General features: G+C 46.3%; 1 protein-coding gene across 1 annotated transcript in view; it reads left to right on the forward strand.

The window, feature by feature from the left end:
• The first annotated feature begins 898 nt into the window (after nt 1-898).
• EZR (ezrin) overlaps nt 899-19,470 on the forward strand; it is a 49,954-nt gene continuing 31,382 nt past the window's right edge. The window contains 5 exon segments of the mRNA XM_060029698.1: nt 899-1,049; nt 1,052-1,290; nt 1,292-1,423; nt 1,425-1,583; nt 2,540-2,626. Of these exon segments, the coding sequence (XP_059885681.1) occupies nt 899-1,049; nt 1,052-1,290; nt 1,292-1,423; nt 1,425-1,583; nt 2,540-2,626 (768 nt within the window).

Raw genomic sequence — 19,470 nt, forward strand, 5'->3', positions numbered from 1 at the left:
GACTTCTGAAATACTCCCTACTCACCTGCAGCTAGGAGGGGGTCACAGGAGACAAGGAGTACCCCAGAAGTAGTCCGTCCCAATGACAGGTTAGGCATTACTAGGAGGCCAGAATGGTGCTAACCACTCCGCGTACATTGTCTTATTTAATCCCTTCAAGCCCATGTAGTGGGTGCTACTAGTATCTCTATTCTACAAAGAGGGAAACTGAGTCTTAGAGTTTGGTGCTTTGCCCAAAGTCACTAGTTGCTCTCAGTACCAGGTTAGAGTTGAGTGCTTACTACGTGCCAGGCGCTGTTCTAGGCATCTTAAATGTAGTGACTCCTTAAATCCTCAGAACAACCCTATGAAGTAGGTACCATAATTATGCCACTTTACAGATGTGAAAGTGGTAAACAACTCTTAACTCACCAAGGAGTTAAATAACTCACTCAACTCAAACAGGGAGTTAGTGGTGAGTCCAGGAAAGGAATTCAGGAAACTCTCCGGTCTCAACCCTTAGCCTTTCACCTTTCCGACTGCTGGGCCCCAGCCCTAGAGTTTCTGATTCCGTAGGTCTCCGGGCAGTACCTGTGAATTTCCATTTCTGCAAGTTACCAGGTGATGTTGTTACTGCTAGTCTGGGAAGCATGCTTTGAGAACCACTGCTCTAGAGCTAGCTCTCTTAATCACTGCACAACAAATCCCACTGGCCACCAAAGTCCGTGTGTGTGTGTGTGTGTGTGTGTGTGTGTGTGTGTGTAATTCCTCTTGAGAAGCATTTACAAAATATATATATATATATATTTAAAATAATTCCTAGAATTTCTCCCTATGGAGATTTCATTTCCAATAAGCTTTGTGCTAGTGAAACTCAGAAGAGTACACAAGTGTGTCCTTTAACCAAGAGCGTTCGGCGATGGAGCGCCTTCTAATGCTTGTGTTCTCCGCCGAATACGAGCGCGGAGGCGGCCACGTGCGCGGAGACACAGCGGCCAGGTCCCAGGTTCTCAGAAGCCCGTCTCGGTCCCGGGGCAAGGACAACAAAATGACCCGACCACGGGACAGGCCGACCCAAACGGCCCAGCACCTCCTCGGTGGCCGCCGGCCGGCTCCTCCAGGCTAATTTACATTTTCTTGGTCTTCCTCTGTCCACTACGGAACAATCTCACACTTTACATCTACCGTCGGGAGCTGAGTCGAACTCGGCGAAGTTCTTCTCCAAGGGCAAGGGGAAGGGCAGCGAAGCGGGAGAGGTCTTTACGAAAGTGGGGTGTGGGGGGTGAGGAGCGGGGGGAGGCGGAGGGTGCCCCCTCCCCAGGTCTCCGCGGCCCTCGGGGGCGCCGGCAGGGCGGGGCCCGGGAAAGAGGGGAGTGCCCCCAGGCGCGGAGGCCGGCCGCAGCCATCTTGCCCGCGAGCCGCACCTCGCAGGTCAGGCGGGCGGGCAAGCGAGCGAGCGAGCGGGCGGGGCGGTTAGGGGCGCCGCCCCGGGGCCCCGCCCCGCCGGCGACTCTCGGGAGCGCGGGCTGCGGGCGCACTGCGCGGGCGCACTGCACCGACGCACAGACAGCGGGGAGCGAAGCCGTCCTGTGCGGGAGCCGCGGGTGAGCCAGCCGCGCGGTCCGGGGTCGACAGGCTGCGGGGCCGGGCGGGGGGGTTCGCGCCGCGCGCTCCGCGGAGGGGACAGTGGCCGGAACTCGACGACAGGTGCGGCGGGGCGGCCGGCGCGCGAGCCCGGGACCGGTGGTCCCGACGGGAGCCGGGCTCGCTCCGCCGCCGGCTTCTGGGGTCTTGGGCCGGTGGAGTCCCGACCACGCGGTTCTCCCTGCGGCCCAAACACACGGCAGGTGAAGCTGAACCTGCGCGCGTGGCCGCCCCGGTTGCTCCGCCACCTTCCTCTTTCTGCTCTGTGCCCTCGGGTTCCTCTCCCAAATGCTAGCGAAGCCCGGTCTGCGTGGGTGTGCCCCCTCCCTCCTCGCCCGGCCGGGCGGCCCTCGCCGCTCCCGGGCGGGGACAGTTTTTTAAAAGTGTTTCTCAAAGGTTTGACGGTTGCGGTTTCAGCCCTGGGGCAAACAGTTGCTTCACAAAGTGAAACTTGCAGTCTTACGGGCTCCAGTCTGGTTTCCCGAAAGCCCCGAAGAATACCTCGGGGGACCCCCGCCCCGGCGCCCCCCGCCCCGGTCCCCTCCCGGCCCAGCGGCCCCGTGCCCCTTCGCCGCCGGCTTCCCCGCCTGCTTGCGCGCCCTGCGCCGAGGTCCCCTCCCCCGCCGCCCGGGCTCCGCGCTCCCCGCCCCGCCGCCCGGGCTCCGCGCTCCCCGCCCCGCCCACCCGGCCCCCTCCCCGCCGGGTGCCCGCCCCTCGCCCCGCGGTCCCCCGCAGCCCCTCCGCGCAGGTCCCGCCCGCCCGGCCCGCCGTAATTGCAGGTTGGGCGGTGACTCATCCCGGCGCCCGCCCGGCCGGTTCTTAAGCAGCAGCGCGCGGTGGGCGCCGAGTCTCGGGGCGGCGGCGGGAGCCGGAGGAGGGCTGCTGGGCGCTCTAAAGGGGTTTCCTCTGCCTCTAGGTCGGGAAAACCGTTTCAGCTGCTGCTGGAGAGTGTGTTTCCAGGAGACTGAGAAAGACCCATCAGGAACCGAAAATGCCGAAACCAGTAAGTAACCCAATTTCTGGGCGGGGTCGGATGCTTCGGGCTTTATTTTCAAATGGAGTTACCTGGGCGAGGTGTTGGGGCAGTTTTTTTTGTAGAATAGAGCTCTTTTCTAAACGGACGAGAGGACAGGAGTAGTCAATTGTCTCCTCTCTTTGTTATTAGTTGGTTCTTTGTGGAACTCCTGGAGAAAACAAGGTTATGATGCTTTTCTCTCTACAGTATTGTTTGCGAGCCCCCGCCCCGCCCCCAGTGGTTTGGGTCTTTTATAAAAATTAGAATCCCCTTTTACGCGGTTTCGATCTGTTTAAAATCTGTATTCTAATGCAACTTGGAAGTTTCTTAAAAAGAAAAGTCGTCTAAATCGCAGGGAGAGTCAGGTGGCTTCCGACGGAGCACGCCAACTCCTTTCGAGGGTCTGGAGCCAGCTGCACCCCAGCTCTTCCTTTGGCGCTTTAAAGGGCATCCGGCAGAGAAGACGCTGTCCTTCTGGGGGCAGCTTCGTTCCAGTCCATTTTACGACAGGCCCGTGAAGCTGTGCTCTGTTAACCCGGGAATGTGCTGGTGGCAGCAGGATTCCTATCTGAAAGAGGTTTAGTAATGAATTTGAATTGCAGATGAAGGAAGGTAGCCCTGGAGTTTGATTAGGAGGCTCCTGGGCCCTCTAGTCCTGCACTGCCGGTGCATATCGTAAACGTCAGCTGACTGGAGAGCTGCTGTGCGCCCATCTCTGTCCCCCTGCATCTGATTATGTTGCCATCTCGGGTAGATTGTGGCCAGGCTGGGCTTTTATATAAGGCTTTCATTTAAGTTGTGGGAACGAGGCAGGTTCTTTGTGACCAGCGTTTCTTTTAGAGTTGTATCTGTTCTACCAGCTTTAACACAGGTGAACTGGTGGCTAGATATTGGGGAGAAGATTTTGGAGTTTTGAATCACGGTGGAGAGAATATCTGGATTCATGAAAAATTGCAATAAAACACATGTGGGATTTATTTCTTGTTTTTTCAAAAGAGTTCGTTCTGTAGTCAGTGCTTATGTGTTTTTTCTACTGTTAAATTTTAGATTCTCTAAAAGGAGTTCTTTATTAAAGTTTTGCTTTACTGTTAGGTTAAATAAATTACTATGTTAATATGCTAAAAGATTCAGAAGCCAGTAGAGCTTTTGCCTAGGTTACATCATCAAGATGATTTATTCGTGATGCAGAAATTTTTTTCCTACACAGAATTCTTCTTTTCATTTACAATTTGCGATTGGCATGTGACACTCAGGGTTTACAATTCCTGTGATATAAAACAGACCCAGGCACAACATCTTACTCAGGGCACAGTCCTGTGCTGTGTTACACAGAGCAGTGATCAGGAGATTACGTTTCCTGGTGAAGTTTTCTTTATTTCATTAAAAGAAAAGATGCAGAGTTCAGCTTTTAAAATATCACTCAGAAAAAAAGTCAGTAAATCTGTTTCCTGTCGCTATTTTTCTTTCTCATAAGGATCTGTAATCTCTTTTATTCTTCTTCTGTCTTTTAATTTTGGTAGTAAATTTACATTACCGTACAGTTTACCATTGTAACTGTTTTTAAGTTAGGGTTCAGTGGCATTAAGCGCATTCACATTGTTGTGCACCCGTCACCACCGTCCAGCTCCAGAACCTTTTCATCTTTCCAAAGAGAAACACTGTACACATTAAGCACTAACTTCCCATCTCCCCCTCCCTCCAGCCCCTGGCAGCCACGCCTCTACTTTCTGTCTCCGTGAGTTGACTCGCCTAGGTGCCTCGTATAAGTGAGACTCCACAGCAGTTGTCCTCTTGTGGCTGGCTCATTTCACTTAGCACGATGTCCTCAAGACTCATCCATGTTGTGATGTGTGTCAGAGTGCTCTTCCTTTTTAAGGCTCTCTCTTTATTTCTTAGGGCAGGTGTGTTTTTATTTGGCTTTGAAGTTCCTTTATGATGGATCAGAAACTTGGAAAATGTTCTTCCGACAAAGTGAAGATCGTTGTTGAACTGTTAAGGAAGGATGGTAGCCATCCTTAACTTGTAACATCTTTGTATGTTAGGGTCCCAATAACCAGAGTAAGATTTTGAAAGACTATATTTTGTATAATATTTTCAATTATCTCCAGGTGGTATTGTGAGTGCCCCTTTTACGTGAGTCACAGCTGTTTTCCATAGGAAATTTCTACCTGACTCTTTTTTGGTGGGGGAGGGTCTTGCAGATTTTGCCTTGTAAGATGGATACACTTAAGTCTTTCTCCAGGTGAATCGTATGAGGGCCACTCCAGAGATCACTAAGAGCTTACTGGCTGATAGGCACTTCTAAGGCTGTTATAGAGGATCTAGTTTTTGTTACTGTTGTTTTTTGCTCCCTCCTAGATGTTAAAGCTGAACCATCCAATAACAAGCTCTACAGATGTGTCCTTTGAACAAATGGTTTATTGATTCCTATTAAGCCCAGATTAAGAATTTTGTTAGGTGGCTTCCCATGATGATTTCTAACAGCAGGATTGAAGGCAGACCATAAAGATGGCTACGTCTGCATAGTCACGGTTTGAGTCTCCTCCAGACCTCTTGAATTCGTCAGGCAAAGTGTTGTTGATTGGTATGTCTGAACAGAGTCAGTGGATGACTCTGTTTGTAAAACAATTATATAAATGAAATAATATTTACTTGTTGCGTTTTCTCTTAATACTGCTTCCGCGATCACCACTCGTTAAAGACATTGCACGTCCACACGTTCAGTGAGCATCTGTCGCCCCGGCGCCAGGCACAGGGTATCGCACAGACGGTTGCAACAGATCTTGTCTTTGGGGAGCTTGCAGGCTGGGACCCAAGCCCAGACACAGGCAAACACTGGAATGGGAGCTGGAAAACCCGCTGGGAGCCATCCAGGAAGGAAAGAGGCTTAGGTAAAGTGTGACACAGCTGAGAGGAAAGCCACCGGTGCAGAGATGGGCAGGCAGACTGAGAGGTCTTGCTCCATCCCCCCCCCCACCCCCCCGGGGCGGCCCCCCGCCGGCACTCCAGGGCTGTGGTGCATTGCTTTTCCCAGGTGCTCTGGGCTCTACTCTTGTGTGATGGGTAGACTTTGAAGGAGGATGGTTTGAGGTCCAGAGGCACCACGCCCTCTGCCCAGCTGGCCGGTTTGGCCTGGTGTGTCCCTGTCATCTGGGGAGGGGCACGGGCTTGGTGCCCAGGGCTCTGGCTCAGGGAGCAGCCCTCCTGCCCACGGTCCGGCTGAGGGTGACCAGCGGGCTCCTTTCCCCTTCCTTCTTCCTTTCCCCCATACTCGCTTTCTTCATTGTGACAGAGAGGAGGCGTGGGGCGTCAGGAAGGAAAACCACTGCCGTCAAGCTTGGGGATGAAAAGGGTGTTGTGCTCAAGGCCAAGCTCTCTTAAAGCTGTTTTCTGAGAAGTTTAGCCTGAACTGCCTTTAAGTGGCACCTGTGGATGCCTTAGCTGTTCATTCCTAAAGTGTCGATATGGAAACTTCTAATGTAAAAGTAAGTTTTCTCCCTTCAGTAGGAAAACTCTGAAAGTGTGTTCAAAATTCTGCCCTATGCCAAAATCTTAAGGTAGTTTCTGAGATGACCTTGTCTCTTGAGAATACTAGCCTCTTCCACTAAATATTTTAACATGGTCAGAATTCACTGAATATCCTAATACATCCCCCCGCTCCGTTGAGCACACATGGGATCTGTTTTCCCCGTGCCCCTCCTTCACCGCACGCAGATGGTGAGTTAGGCAGCTAAGGTTTTCCCATGTGGCGGTAAGGAGCGCTGGCTGGGCTTAGTCATTTGTCGTCACACTGGAAGGCACAGCGAGTGTGTCTGTACGTTCACGCGTTCATTCGGCAGACGTTTACTGCGTTACTGTGCTGGATGTCGAGGCTGCCGAGGTGAGCAGACACGAAACAGTCCCTGTCGTCATGGATTTACAGTCTGGTGAGAGGAACAGACTGTAGTCGTAGAATAACTTGAATGTGTGCGATGGCGTGTGCGTAGGGGGAGTGCTCATCGGGGATCAGGAACGCACCCCGACGCACGTCGTGACTGTGCTGAGCGATGTGAAGAGTGAAGGGGCGTCCTCCAGGTGAAGGAGGGAGACAGGGGACATACCCTGCAGCGAGACGGGAAACAGCTACATGGGGGCTTAACTCGGGGAAGCGCTGAAGGGTTTTGACTGGAAGGAGGTGACCTGATCAGATCAGCCTTTTGGAAGGTCACTGCAGCTGCCGTACCCGAGTCAGCAGGAGGTGCTGGGCTGTGGGAGGTGGTGGCAGCCTGGACCAGGGCCGGGCTGCGGGTGGAGAGAAGCACATGTGTCTGGGAGGTGAACTTGATAGGACTCGGTGATGGATCACCGTGCAGGGGCAGAGCGGTGTCGAGGCTGCCTTCTGGTGTCTGGCTTGTGTAAGTGTTTGGATGGTGGTGCCGTTCCCTGAGATAAGGAACCTGGAAAAGGATCGGGTGTGGGAGGGGAGGTTGAGGGTTTGGTTTGTACATGTTGTTAATACATTTGTGACTGTGATTGATGAAAGAACTCCTCACCTTCTTTCATTATTGTAACCGCTGCCCCCTGCCAGAATGTATACAAATACCAGACTTATTAAACGATAGTGTTTTTAAATCCACGTAGACTAAAAATGACCCAGCAGCTTTCTTATGTTCCTCCTGAGTGTACGTACACACTGTAGACGCACGTAGTTCAAAGTTAGCATTAATTTACTACAGGGTTCCCACATTCGGTTACGCGATTATCTGAAGACGTTAAGCTGCCCGGTCCCTCACAGGACTGCTGAATCCCCATCTCCAGGGCTGGGAGGACTGGATGTCTGTGCTTTAGGTCCCCAGACGGTTCTGATGCACCCCAGAGTTCGGGCACTGATGATTTCATAGGAAAAGGACAGTTTTTATATATTCCTCTCTCTCGGTGGGGTTGATGCTGGTGGTCGTGCGTGGGCAGCGAAGCCCAGTGTGGTTCCGGAGCCTCCGTCCAGGCGAAGGCTCTCACGGTCTCATGAAGGCGGGTACGCGGTCCCAGCTCCTAGCGCCACGGGTGCCCTCATTGGTGTCTGGAACGCGGCCGAGGTGGGAAAAAGGAGATGGGGCTCAGGCTCCAGAAAGACAGGACCAGCTGCGGTGCAGGAGAGAATCTCTCTGATTTGAGCTTCTGTCCGCAGGTGTCCAGCTGCAGAGTTTAATTTGGCAGTGACCGGCGAGCTGTCAGATTTTGGCTCTCTTTGTTTCTAAAGGGGAAAAAGAGGCCAACATTTCCTATTAAATGGCAGGGAACAAAGAGACCCCATTCCTTTGTCTTCTTTTCTTGCTTCTCTTAGCCTTCCGTGCCGGCCTCTCTGTTTAGTTACCATCCTAAATAATATTGTGATTTCTAACAACATTTTGAATAATTTTATTCGTACTTGCAGTTTGGGAAAGGAAAGCACCATCACTATTCTTAGTGAATTATCGTAGTTCTTTAATTTTTTTTTAACTTCTGTGAATCTGACAATTTGGAGATTCTTTGGATGATTCAATATGCCTCTTTCTTACAGTATTTAGACATTTCAACTCTAATCTGAAGTAGTAGAATTCAGTCTTTTTTCAAAATCAGTGAATGCATTTTGAATTATCCTCTATATTTTATTTAATTTCAGTAGTAACTACACTTGGGATTCTTCAACCACTCCAGTCAGTTTTTAATTTAAACACTATACAACACTGTAAAACAATTATACTCCAATAAAGATGTTAAAATATATATATATATTTATATAATTTAAACACTGTGTGTCTGCCACTATTAATTAAATATGGAATACTTACTGAAGAGACCAGAAGGTTGCATTATTTTCCTTCTAACATGCTTAGTATCTATGGCTTTTGATGTAAAGAATAAAGATTTTATTCCAGACTTCTGTAGTTTTTTTTTAAGAAAGAAAGAAAAATAAACATTGTGCTGTGATGTGAGTTAGAGACTTCTGACTATAAAGTGAAATACTTAATATATAATTAATATACATAATTTTTCTAAGTAAAAATGCAAAGAGCTGTAAAAAGAATAGTTTCATAATTAATTTATTATATTTACCTGTACTTTGGCAAGCCATTTAGTTTCTGTGAACCTCAGTTTCGTCATTTGTAAAATGGAAGTAAAAAAACAAAGTTTTTAAGTGAAGAGAACGTGAGATAAACTGAGATAGAGCTTATACCTATGAAATCCAAACAATTTATCTTCAGATGCTGTAAGCTTTATTTCCTGTGTGCTCTTTTCCCCTGAAACATATTTTACAAACGTTTCAGTGCAACCTGTAGCTAAAGCTAAGGGCTTTAGTTCCTGAGTTGCTATAAACCAGGTAAAGTTTGTCAATAGATCTTCCAAGGGAAACAGCAACGTGAAACATTTGAGTTATTTAGTAAAAAGGAACACTTTATCTCCTTCTCATCCTCTATGTCTTCTGTGTCTTCTAGTTGTCAGTATTCCCTTGTAGGTCACATGGGTTCCTTCCTCATTTATTGAAGCCCTATTATATGCGCTAGGTGCCAGGTCTATAAAAATAAATAGGATAGGTTTTTGCCTTGAAGGGATTCTCAGTCTAGTAGGGGAGTCAGATATGTAAACAAAGAATTGCAGTGCAGTATAGTAAGTGTGGTAATAGAGATACAGAATATTGTGTACCCTAGAGAGCCAGGGAATGCCTCCCAGCTGGGTGAGATTCTTTAGGTGGGTGTTGAGGGGTGCATAGGAGTTACCCTTCTGCCTTTGGGCACTGGCGAATTCAGGCAGCAGCAGTGGTCAGTTCTGTTTTCCTTGGATTATGATTCACATTGCATTCTCCAAGACCTTTTAAACACCTATAGATAAACAGTAATGCTGTTTCAAAGGAAATGTGCATTAACATAATAATTATCTTTTTAACCTAATATACTTGAGAAAACAAACCTTAAAAGCAAAATGAAAATTTTCTGACCTTGATCCGACTTTTATTGATAACGGATGAAACTGTAATAAACAGTGTGAGACTTTGCTTTCCATTCTGTTAAACTTGAAGTCACTTTCCACAACCTAATTTTCTTTTCTGTTTTTGCCTGAGAGATGATCAGTTTGAAACTGTCAAGACCAAAAAAATTGTCATATCAGATAGTGTAAATAATTGTTTTTACTTCAGGATGGGGTAGGTAAAGGCCACATCTGGCTGTGGCCTGTTTTTGCGTGGGCTACCTAGCTAGGATTGGTTTTTTACAATTTAAAGGGATTTTTCAAAGCAACAACAACAAGAACATGCAGCCGGTGACAAATACGGCCCCCAAAGCCTAAAATACTTAACTGTCCGGCCCATTACCGGAAAGATTTGCCAACCCCTGCTTTAGGGTAAAAGTAATTGTTGTTAAGCCTTTGTTACAACCTTGTATATATTTAATGACTAAGCTAATAATATTTGGAAGCAGATCCACCCCATTGGTTCCAATTTTTAAAAATTTTTTGCTAAAGTACGAAGAACCTGTTCTGTTCGTCTGTGTCCAGTGCGTCACAGGCCTGAGCCTGGACGTGTACTGTGAGTGCTGTCACCAAGGAGCAGGCATGGCTGGGGCTGAGGTCATGTTTTAAACAAGGCTGCTGTTCCGCGGGTCTTGTTTCTATGGAGAAGGTGGTAGCGTCTTGTGTCCCGTTTGCTAAGCTATTGTGTGATGACAGGTTTCTGGCATATGCTAAAAGAAAGCAATTTGTACCTGATGTTTGAGTTGGAAAGAGAATGTTAGATGAATGAGTTGTGTTTTTATCACTGATCGTTTAAAATTAACTATTGTCTGTGTCTGAAAGTTTGAGTGTAGATAGTTTTATCATTTGATCCCCGGTTGGTAGAGCCCCTCCCTGTCTACCCCTTGCTGCTTTATTTACTTCAACTTATTTCTACCCTGAACAGTGACAGATACTTGTTTCTTTGCTTTCTATCTTTCCTGGCCACAAAGTGAGAAGCCAAGTGCTTTGGGGGAAGAGAAAGCATCATTATCTGCTTCTAGAACAAACTTTAAATGCTTGCTTTATTGGCAGATAAATACAGGGAAGGAGGATGAGCGAGCAGGTGAACAGGCCTGCCTCTGAGTGGGCGACCTCGGGCGAGCATCCCAACCTCCCTGAGCCCTGCTTCCTCATCTGGGAAGCAGGATCCGAGGACCTGCCTGGCACAGAGGACAGAGTAAAGGTGGCCAACTCCACTTGTAACTACTGAATTCTAATCCGATTAAAAGCTTTCATACCTCATGATGGGCATTTTTTTTTTCTGACTTAGACTAATAATGCAATAGATTGGGCCTCCCCTTTCTCCTGCTCCCACATCCCTCCATAAAATTCCTTTGTTCATTCAACAAGTAGAGTACCTACTGTGCGCCAGCCAGGTTTTTTAGGTCCTGGGGATACATTGGTGCACAAAAGGGGAGCAGTACCTGCTTTCAAGACGCCCGCACTGTAGTGGAGAAGACAAATACCTGCTGTCAGGGAGTGGTGGGAGCTGAGGTCAGTTCTCATCCCGGCTTTGCCAAGAGGTACAGGTAGTTTTGTTCTTTCCACTGACTCTTGTTGCGTGAAGAGTTGAAACCGTTGGGCAGAGTGACTTAGGAATGGGCAGAGCGTGACATATTTTTGTTTGTTTTTTGGTAAATCACTTGACATTGCACCACGAACCAAGTTGATATTTCTCCAAGGACCTGTTTTCACCTAGGTTTGGTGATAAGTATGTCGTCATTTGCCATACCTGCTTGGATTCTTCCATCATTTCTCAAGCATGTGGTTTGGTGAAATTTATACTTTTTGAATAATATTTTGCCTATTGTACAATTATTGCATCTATAGGTTTTTTTAATAAAATAAGTCTTAGAAGGATATCCAGTCTTATTCCTTACTTTTTTTTTTTTTTTGCGGTACGCGGGCCTCTCACTGTGTGGCCTCTCCTGTTACCCTTGTTCCTTACATTTTTAAAGAGCAAATTGAATCACAGATCACTTGGTAAAAGCTTAGGACAAATTTTAAACTGGAACCACCTCTTTATTTGTGAAAACGTAATATGTATGTTAGCCTAGTATCCTTGTTGAGATGTTTCATTGCCTTGGTTACATAATTACGGATGTTGTTTCTTGGGCGTTCAAGTATCTGCTTACATAATACATTGCTATTTGGGTGAGACACTTAAGTGGGACTTAGATGGGGAGATAAGGTGGGGGAAACTTGATGTTTATTAAGAAAGTGGCCAAACAGGGCAGTTTGGAAATATAATGGGATGACAAAGCTCCAAAGGGCATTATATGATTTACAAATCAACTGTAAAAAGAGAGTTTTGAGGCAATGGGGAGCAGTTGACTATTGACTAAAGTTTAAATATTAAGGAATAGTTTTTAATTATGTTGGCTATGACAGTGGTGTGGTGGTTTTATATATGTGTATGCTTATATATATGTGTGTGTGTAAGCTTAAAATATATTCATATTTAAAGTCCATTAGGGCTACATACCAAAGTTTTTACAAGTGAAATGATACACAATGGTCTTAAAATGTGCCAGAAAAAAAAAAATGTTTTAAGTGGTAGAAGGAGTAAATGAGTCAAGAACGCTGGAAGAGAAGTAGCCGTGTCGCAGGTGGATGCAGAGCACACGCCAGCTCGTCGCACTGTTCTCTCTGCTTTTGTGAATGTTTCGAATTTTTCAAAATAAAAAGGTGGGGGTTTTTTGGGGGGTTTTTTTGTTTTTTTTTTTGTTTGTTTTGCGGTACACGGGCCTCTCACTGTTGTGGCCTCTCCCGTTGCGGAGCACAGGCTCAACGGCCATGGCCCACGGGCCCAGCCGCTCCGCGGCATGTGGGATCTTCCCGGACCGGGACACGAACCCGTGTCCCCTGCATCGGCAGGCGGACTCTCAACCACTGCGCCACCAGGGAAGCCCCAAAAGGTGGTTTTTTAAAAGCATATTATAGGGGTGGAAGGGAAAGATGCTGTCACTTTTCAAATCACCAAATCCGTGAGTCACTAGAGAGAGAAAGCGGGAAGGGACGCTCCTTCCCCTGGGGTCTGGGTTCCCGGGGAGCCTGCTGCTGGGTCCCAGGGAGCAGTTCTCCATGGATCCCCGGAGCAGAACCGCAGTTCTTAGACCTTTGGTGTTCTGATCAGATGAGGGACTGATTTAATCCCACCTGGGCCCTCTCGCCCTCCACACACCTTTTATTAAAGGAGAGCTCTAGTCAGAATTGCAGTCGACTTGGAAACGCACAGAACTGTTTGTTCCCGGCTAGTTCCAATACGGCTCTGTATTCCCACGATTTTTTTTTTTGATGGGGGAGGGGGTGACCCAACTAGAAATAGGTCATTGTCTCAATAGCAGCATTCTCAAAGCTGAAAATTGGAAGTGAGCACACTCAAGTGTGGGGCATTACTTAGTGGAATTGTATGCAGCCGTTTTAAGAGATGAGTATGCAGTCAGTGCTGGGACTGGGGATGGGGGCAGGCTGTGAGGGGCTGAGACCCTGAGTAAATGCAGCAGCCCGTGAGCTGCAGGGGCGAGGTGGGCGAGAGCATTACTCCCAATCAGGGAATTAGGTGCGTAATTCTGAGCCCACTCGGGATGTAGCATGCTTGATTGGGACAGAGTACGAATTGAAGAGGTCTTTTTTTTTTAAACTTCGCATAATTTCAGAGAGTGGTTTAAAAAAGCATAAATTCAGTTGAAGTGGCTTATTCGAGCAGATTTTGTTAGCTGGCTGATTTAGCTTGGACTTCTAAAAAGTAAAACTATTGGGGTCTTACTCTCTATTTTTGATAGATAGCAAAAGTAAAGACTTTTTGGTCAAGTTCAGATATATCTTATCTAAGCTCCTTATAGGAAAAATGTTCTTTAATACTGCAAAATATTACGGCACATGTGATCTTAACTAGGGGCAAAGATTTATTTCAGAAATGGCGCAGGTTTAAGTATGGCTTATTTTATATGCCCTTCCCTAAAACAGCAGGTTAGCAAAGGAATTATGTTGTTTTGACACTTTCATTCTTCCATAGGCTTTCCTCCCATCAGATTAGAAAACTCTTCACAGACTTCTAAATTTACAAAGAAAACAGTCCACTCCAGGTGGAATGAGTCTGTAGGCCTTTAATTTCCTATGCTTTACGAGCCTGGAATTAAAATGCATCTACCACGTGCTAGCCCTCTTGGCCCTGTCCCTTCCTTTGCGTCTTTTATGGGATCCTAAGTTTGTGGATATAATTAACCTCACTTTTCAGTGAACTAAATGCTGAAATATGTATGACACACCTAGTAAAACTGAAATGACATACTACAGAATCGAGGCTTCAGCAGCTTGTCAGATAAAGTGACCTTGAACGATCATTTATTTTGCCTCCCTTGGGGCGGGAAGAGGAGAGAGGGATAATGATTATTTGTGTTTCTAGAAAGGAACAGTTTCTTTTGCAGAATGTAACATTCTCTGATTATGTATTTACCCCTTCCTGTGGAAAGTGGTGTCCAAGTGTCCTAGTTTAAATTTACACACAGGGTGTATGTCATTCCCCGTGTAGAAGAAATCAGTTCCTACTTACAGACACTCCCCAAAAAAGATCTTAAAAATCGACAGCCAATAGGTATCAGGAATATTATTTTTACATGCCATTAGCAGGTAAGGAAATCCCCACCAGTGTTACCCTGCAGCACGGATTTGGAACTTGAGTGAGAATGACAGTCCTTTCATTTTGTCAGGTGCTTGGAAAGCGGTTTCTTACTGCCTTCCATTTCCTCCTTCCAAAATTAGTGCCTTAGCCTGGTGAACAGTGGGGAGGGCTTAGCACAAGCTGTTTCCCAAACCCCGGTTTTACAGTAGAGGAGGGAACTGTGACCCTCTTTTTAGTGGGACTGGTCAGAAAGTTCCCTTCCAGCTCTAAGGTCATGATTTTTCTCTAGTTATATTGCGTACAGACAGGACTGGTTTGTTCACTTTTTGTATCGCTAAGCAGGCTTGGCTGACAGGAAGTGGGTCTGGGGGCAGGAAGTGGCTTACTTTCAGAGGCAAAAGGAGCTGTTTAGAAAGACTTGGGAGTTCATTTCATGTTCTCGAAATTATGCGATGGATATTAGTGGATCTGAGCTCTTCCTATCTATATCTGTCTGTATATATACTTCACATAATTTTCACCCTGGAGTTTGAAAATACAAACTTTTCAATTCAAAAGTTTAAAGTCATTGACTTACATTGAAAGATACAACTTTAGGACTAACATGTAAGAGCTATACAAATATAAACAGTTTTAGTAGGTAAGGAAACTGCATAAGCCTTTCCAGGCCGCAGTTCCTCAGCCTTTAAAAGAAGGTAGTCAGACTAGGATAACTTTTTACCTCTCACCAAGCAATACCCATTTAGAGTCACCCTACGAAACAGTTACCCCTCCTCCCTTTTTTAATTCTTCTACCTAGAACATATACACGTATATAACATAAAAACAGGGTATACAGTATAACGTAACGTAGATACCCGAAACAGAAGTTGTTGGGAAATTCCGAGGCCCGGCTTTCATGTTTCACTCTGCCCTGTCATTGTCCACAGCGTATTAAGGACTTCGCTTTTACACTGTAAGCTTAGCCTAATGGTGGCGGAGGAGAGCAGCTTGGAAAAGCAGATGAGGGGTGTGTAGTGTTGGTTTTCATGGTTACCTTTAAGTTATCCTCAGTACTCCTTAAAGTGGTACTGAATTCTCTGTAAAATGAAGTGCCTACCCTAGGGCGTTGTGATTCTCGGAAGACGTGAGCTAAGAAACTGCTTACAGCTCTGTGGTTTATAAGAGTCAGTTTGGCTCGTTTGACACTGAACTCTGTAGTTATGACCTTACTTTTCATTAGTGATTAGCAGCTGGGTGGACACGAATCCACGGCTGCTTTTTCACACCTGGTGGAGAAGGAGTGGGCGGGGAGGGCAGGGTTGTTGGACTCCCGAAGGTCCACGACCTCGCCTGAGGCACTCGGTTGTGGTAGGTTAATTCACTTTCTTGATAGATAGCACCTACAGGGAATTGGGAGTTATTCTCATCAACTGTGAGCATCAGTACGCACGTCGCAGACCTTGAGTTTTCCTGCTGGGGGAGCGACCACAGCCACAGGGGTTGGAGTATCTGGAGCTCTGAGATGGACAGCGGGAGGGAGGCTGGGAGCGGCCGACACAGGCACTGCCCCCCCCCCCCCCCCCCCCCGACTTCTCGGTGACTTTCCAGACTGTGTAGCCCTGGGCATAGCACCGGTCCGTGACTCCTGGGAAGTGCGGATAACAGGAACTGCGGGCCAGCACTTCGACCTCCTTAGGAGTTGTCTCGAGTGGACTCTTGTCAGCCCTAACATTCGATGGTTTTATTATTCCTATTACTAGGCAATAAAAGGCTGGTGTATTTATTATCCTGGGATCGTACAGTTATATGAATACTTGATTAGAATATGAGTTTGTGTCTGTTGGCTGTGCTACAGACAAAATGGTGGTGCGCAGAATTCTTACTGCATCGCCTGGCACTTTGTGTTCTGATTAATTCCGTAGACTTTTTGCAAGATTTGTGGAGCTAGATGGCCAGTTTTCTTTGGCATTTGATAATTTTTCCTAAGCCTAACAAGCCATTTTCTTCACCTTCACTCAGTTTCTTCTTTAACCTCAGAAAAGAAGACTAGGGCTTCCCTGGTGGCGCAGTGGTTGAGAGTTCGCCTGCCGATGCAGGGGACGCGGGTTCATGCCCCGGTCCGGGAAGATCCCACGTGCCGCGGAGCGGCTGGGCCCGTGAGCCATGGCCGCTGAGCCTGCGCGTCCGGAGCCTGTGCCCCGCAACGGGAGAGGCCACGACAGTGGGAGGCCTGCGTACCGCAAAAAAAAGGACTAATTTTAAAAAGTTATTATCCGTTGGTGGTTAGGTTTGCCATAGCGTTATTAGTAAGATATACTGTTATTCACATCTTCTCTGAAGGTCAGTAAACCTCAAGAAGTCTGGTGTTAAGAGGTCGAGCTTACGCATGTACCCCTGAAGTTTCTAACTTTGAGGCCAGCTTGCCTTCAGGCACCCGGTGACGTGGATACTGCTGTTGTTGGCAGCATTTTACAAAGACCGATGCCTCCCTCCTGACTGACAGCAGAGTTGATGTCTGCCAGTACAGTCAGTATCAGGTTACTACGGACTTGACTCCAGTTAATGAAAGGTTGTGTTTTAAGAACCACATTTCTATTTTACTTGTCTTCTCTCTGTATAGTGTTTTAATATTTTGACATTGGTTTTTATTTTGATCTCTCCATGCTTAAAAGAATGGTGTACAACAGGGTGTTTTCTCAGCTGCCTTTCTTGAATAGAAAGGACACTTTAAAGTGGACACACTAAAGTGTCCACTTTAGAAGTTGGACACTTCTCAAGAACAGCGTGCTTATTAGAAACTATAACGATGTAAACTATGGTCATTGGATTTTTAATGGCAACTACTTTTATAGAATTTTGTTGTTTATATAAACAGTGTTACTGGGAGCAGTGTTGCACATTTAACTAAGACAAACATTTTATTTAATAGATAGAAACAAACTTATCTCTATTAGCCATGACTGTGACAGCCTGTAAAGGGTTAGTGATACGGACAGAGAAGAGCTAAAAAACAAAAAATCCATTGCCTTTGGGGCTTTCCAACTTTGCCTTCTAAATTGGCTAAATTCACAGGTCTGCATTTCTACATTAAGCTGATTAAGGTTTGCTGAGTTACTGGTAATGTTTTACAGAGGGTGATTATTATTTGTAAATGACCACTGTGTGTCATCGCTAATGCTGTGATTTATTGAGCTGCAGTATGTTCATGAGACTGATTTTTATCTTAAAGATACGGAGATCAGGATCCAAAGAGAGTACAAAAATTGGCATCCCTCTGTAGAGATACAGTTTCATTAAGAAAAACCTGTCTGCGAGTTTAGGTCTAGTACTGAACGAAAGTCTAGTAAAGGTATTTTCACATAATGGAGTATAAATAGTAGCAGTGCATACGTTAATCTTGCCAGGAGGAGTTGTGGCCGTTTGCTTGTTCAGGATCCTAGCCTAGCCTCTTTCCCTGAGGGCAGGGTCTGTGTGGGTGTGGCCTTGCTTATGAGATGGGAGGAGCTGAAGATGGATGGGCCCATCCCAACCTCCTGAGTCAGAATCTCTGGGCCTGGGGCCCAGGAAACTGTTTCAACAAGCTCTCCAGGTAATTCCTTTGTGTGTTCAAGTTTGAGGAGCACTGAGGGCCTGGGGAGAGTAGCATATGAGATGTGGCTGACCATGCTTCCTGTGCACTTGCTAACAGACACCAGCCTTCATGAAGCCTGTCTGGTATTGCCGCAGTGATCAGGGCTCTGGAGGGGTTAATGTTCGTCCAAGAAAGCGAAATTCAAAGATAGCGTTCCGGTAAAAAAATTGTTTTTGGTACTTTAATTGGGTGCTGGGCGATGACGAGTTCGGCACCAATTGGAGTTAAATGTGAAACAAGACTCAGTTTGCTGCTCAAAATTTACAAGAGCCTGGGCTCTCCCCTCTGCCCCGAGCTGGCTCCTGGTTTGTTAACGGAAGGGGCTGACTACAGTTCCTGCGGCTGGAATGACTGCTGGCCTCAGGGGAGCGCAAGTGTGCACCTGGAGGAGACGTGTTTCCTGCTGTGGTCACAGCGGTTTGTTTAGCAGCTGTGGCACCTTCTTCCTGAGAACGTAGCATATTTTTACTCACAACTTAAATGAAAGAGTGAACTGAAGTTGAATTTTAGTTTTAAAAAATTCATTTTCTTTCATCTTCGTTTGCCCCTAACATTGTTTTCTTATCAATTTGAATACCAAATTGACCATAGTCTAGTTCAAATGACTTGTTTTCCAGCTGTTTCATATTTATAATCACTAAAGCAGCACAGAAAGCAGTAAGATCCTCAACCCAAATGTCCATCAGCAATGAATGTATATAGAGACAAAAGTGAGACATCCAGACGGGGGAATGTTACTTGGCAGTAAAAAAAAAAAAAAAGGAATGAAGGGCTGATACATGCTGCAACCTGGATAAATCTTGAAAACATGTTAAGTGACAGAAGCAAGTCACCAAAGCCCACATAGTGTATGATTCTGTTTCTATGAAATGTCCAAAATAGGGAAATCTGTGGAGACACAAAGTAGATTCTTGGTTGCCAGGGTTGGGGGGAAGGAGTTATGGGAGTGACTGCCAGTGGGCATGGGGTTTCTTTTTGCGGTGATGAAATGTTCTAAAATTAGATAGTGGGATTGGTTGCATAACTCTGTGAAGTTGCTAAAGGCCACTCAGTTGCATATTTTAAAATGGGTGAATTTTATGGGATGTAAGTTGTATTTCAACAAAGCTGCTGTAAAGAGTAATGACTCGATGAAAATCAAAATACAATGTCTCTAATTATTCAATTAAGTGAACCAAGTAGCATCTGAAGAAGGTTTTATAATTCATTTCAGTTGTGAGAATTTTTCCTCATCATACTCCCCTGCGTTTCTTCCCCCATTTGTGGGAGAAAGTTTACCATACTACTTCCTGTCAGAGCCTCTCGAAGTATTTGAAAGGTCTTACCCAGATATTTGAAAGCTGCAGAAGTTGCTGAAGTGGCACCTGCAGAAGAGGCTGGAATGTTGGGAAACAGCACGGCCACTTTAAATGACCGCGAAAGGTCCAGCTCTCAGTGTAATCCTGGCGGTGCTTAGATAGTTCTACTCAGACTAATTTTTGAGTAAATGCAGGTGTGATAATACAGGGATTAATCTGTCATCACTGAATCCACTGCCTGCAATTCAAGCATTCAGACGTTACTCTTTGAATTTCCCTTTCATGGTTTTCCTGA

The sequence above is a fragment of the Delphinus delphis genome, chromosome 14 (genome assembly GCF_949987515.2).
Source record: "Delphinus delphis chromosome 14, mDelDel1.2, whole genome shotgun sequence".
Classification (NCBI taxonomy): Eukaryota; Metazoa; Chordata; class Mammalia; order Artiodactyla; family Delphinidae; genus Delphinus; species Delphinus delphis.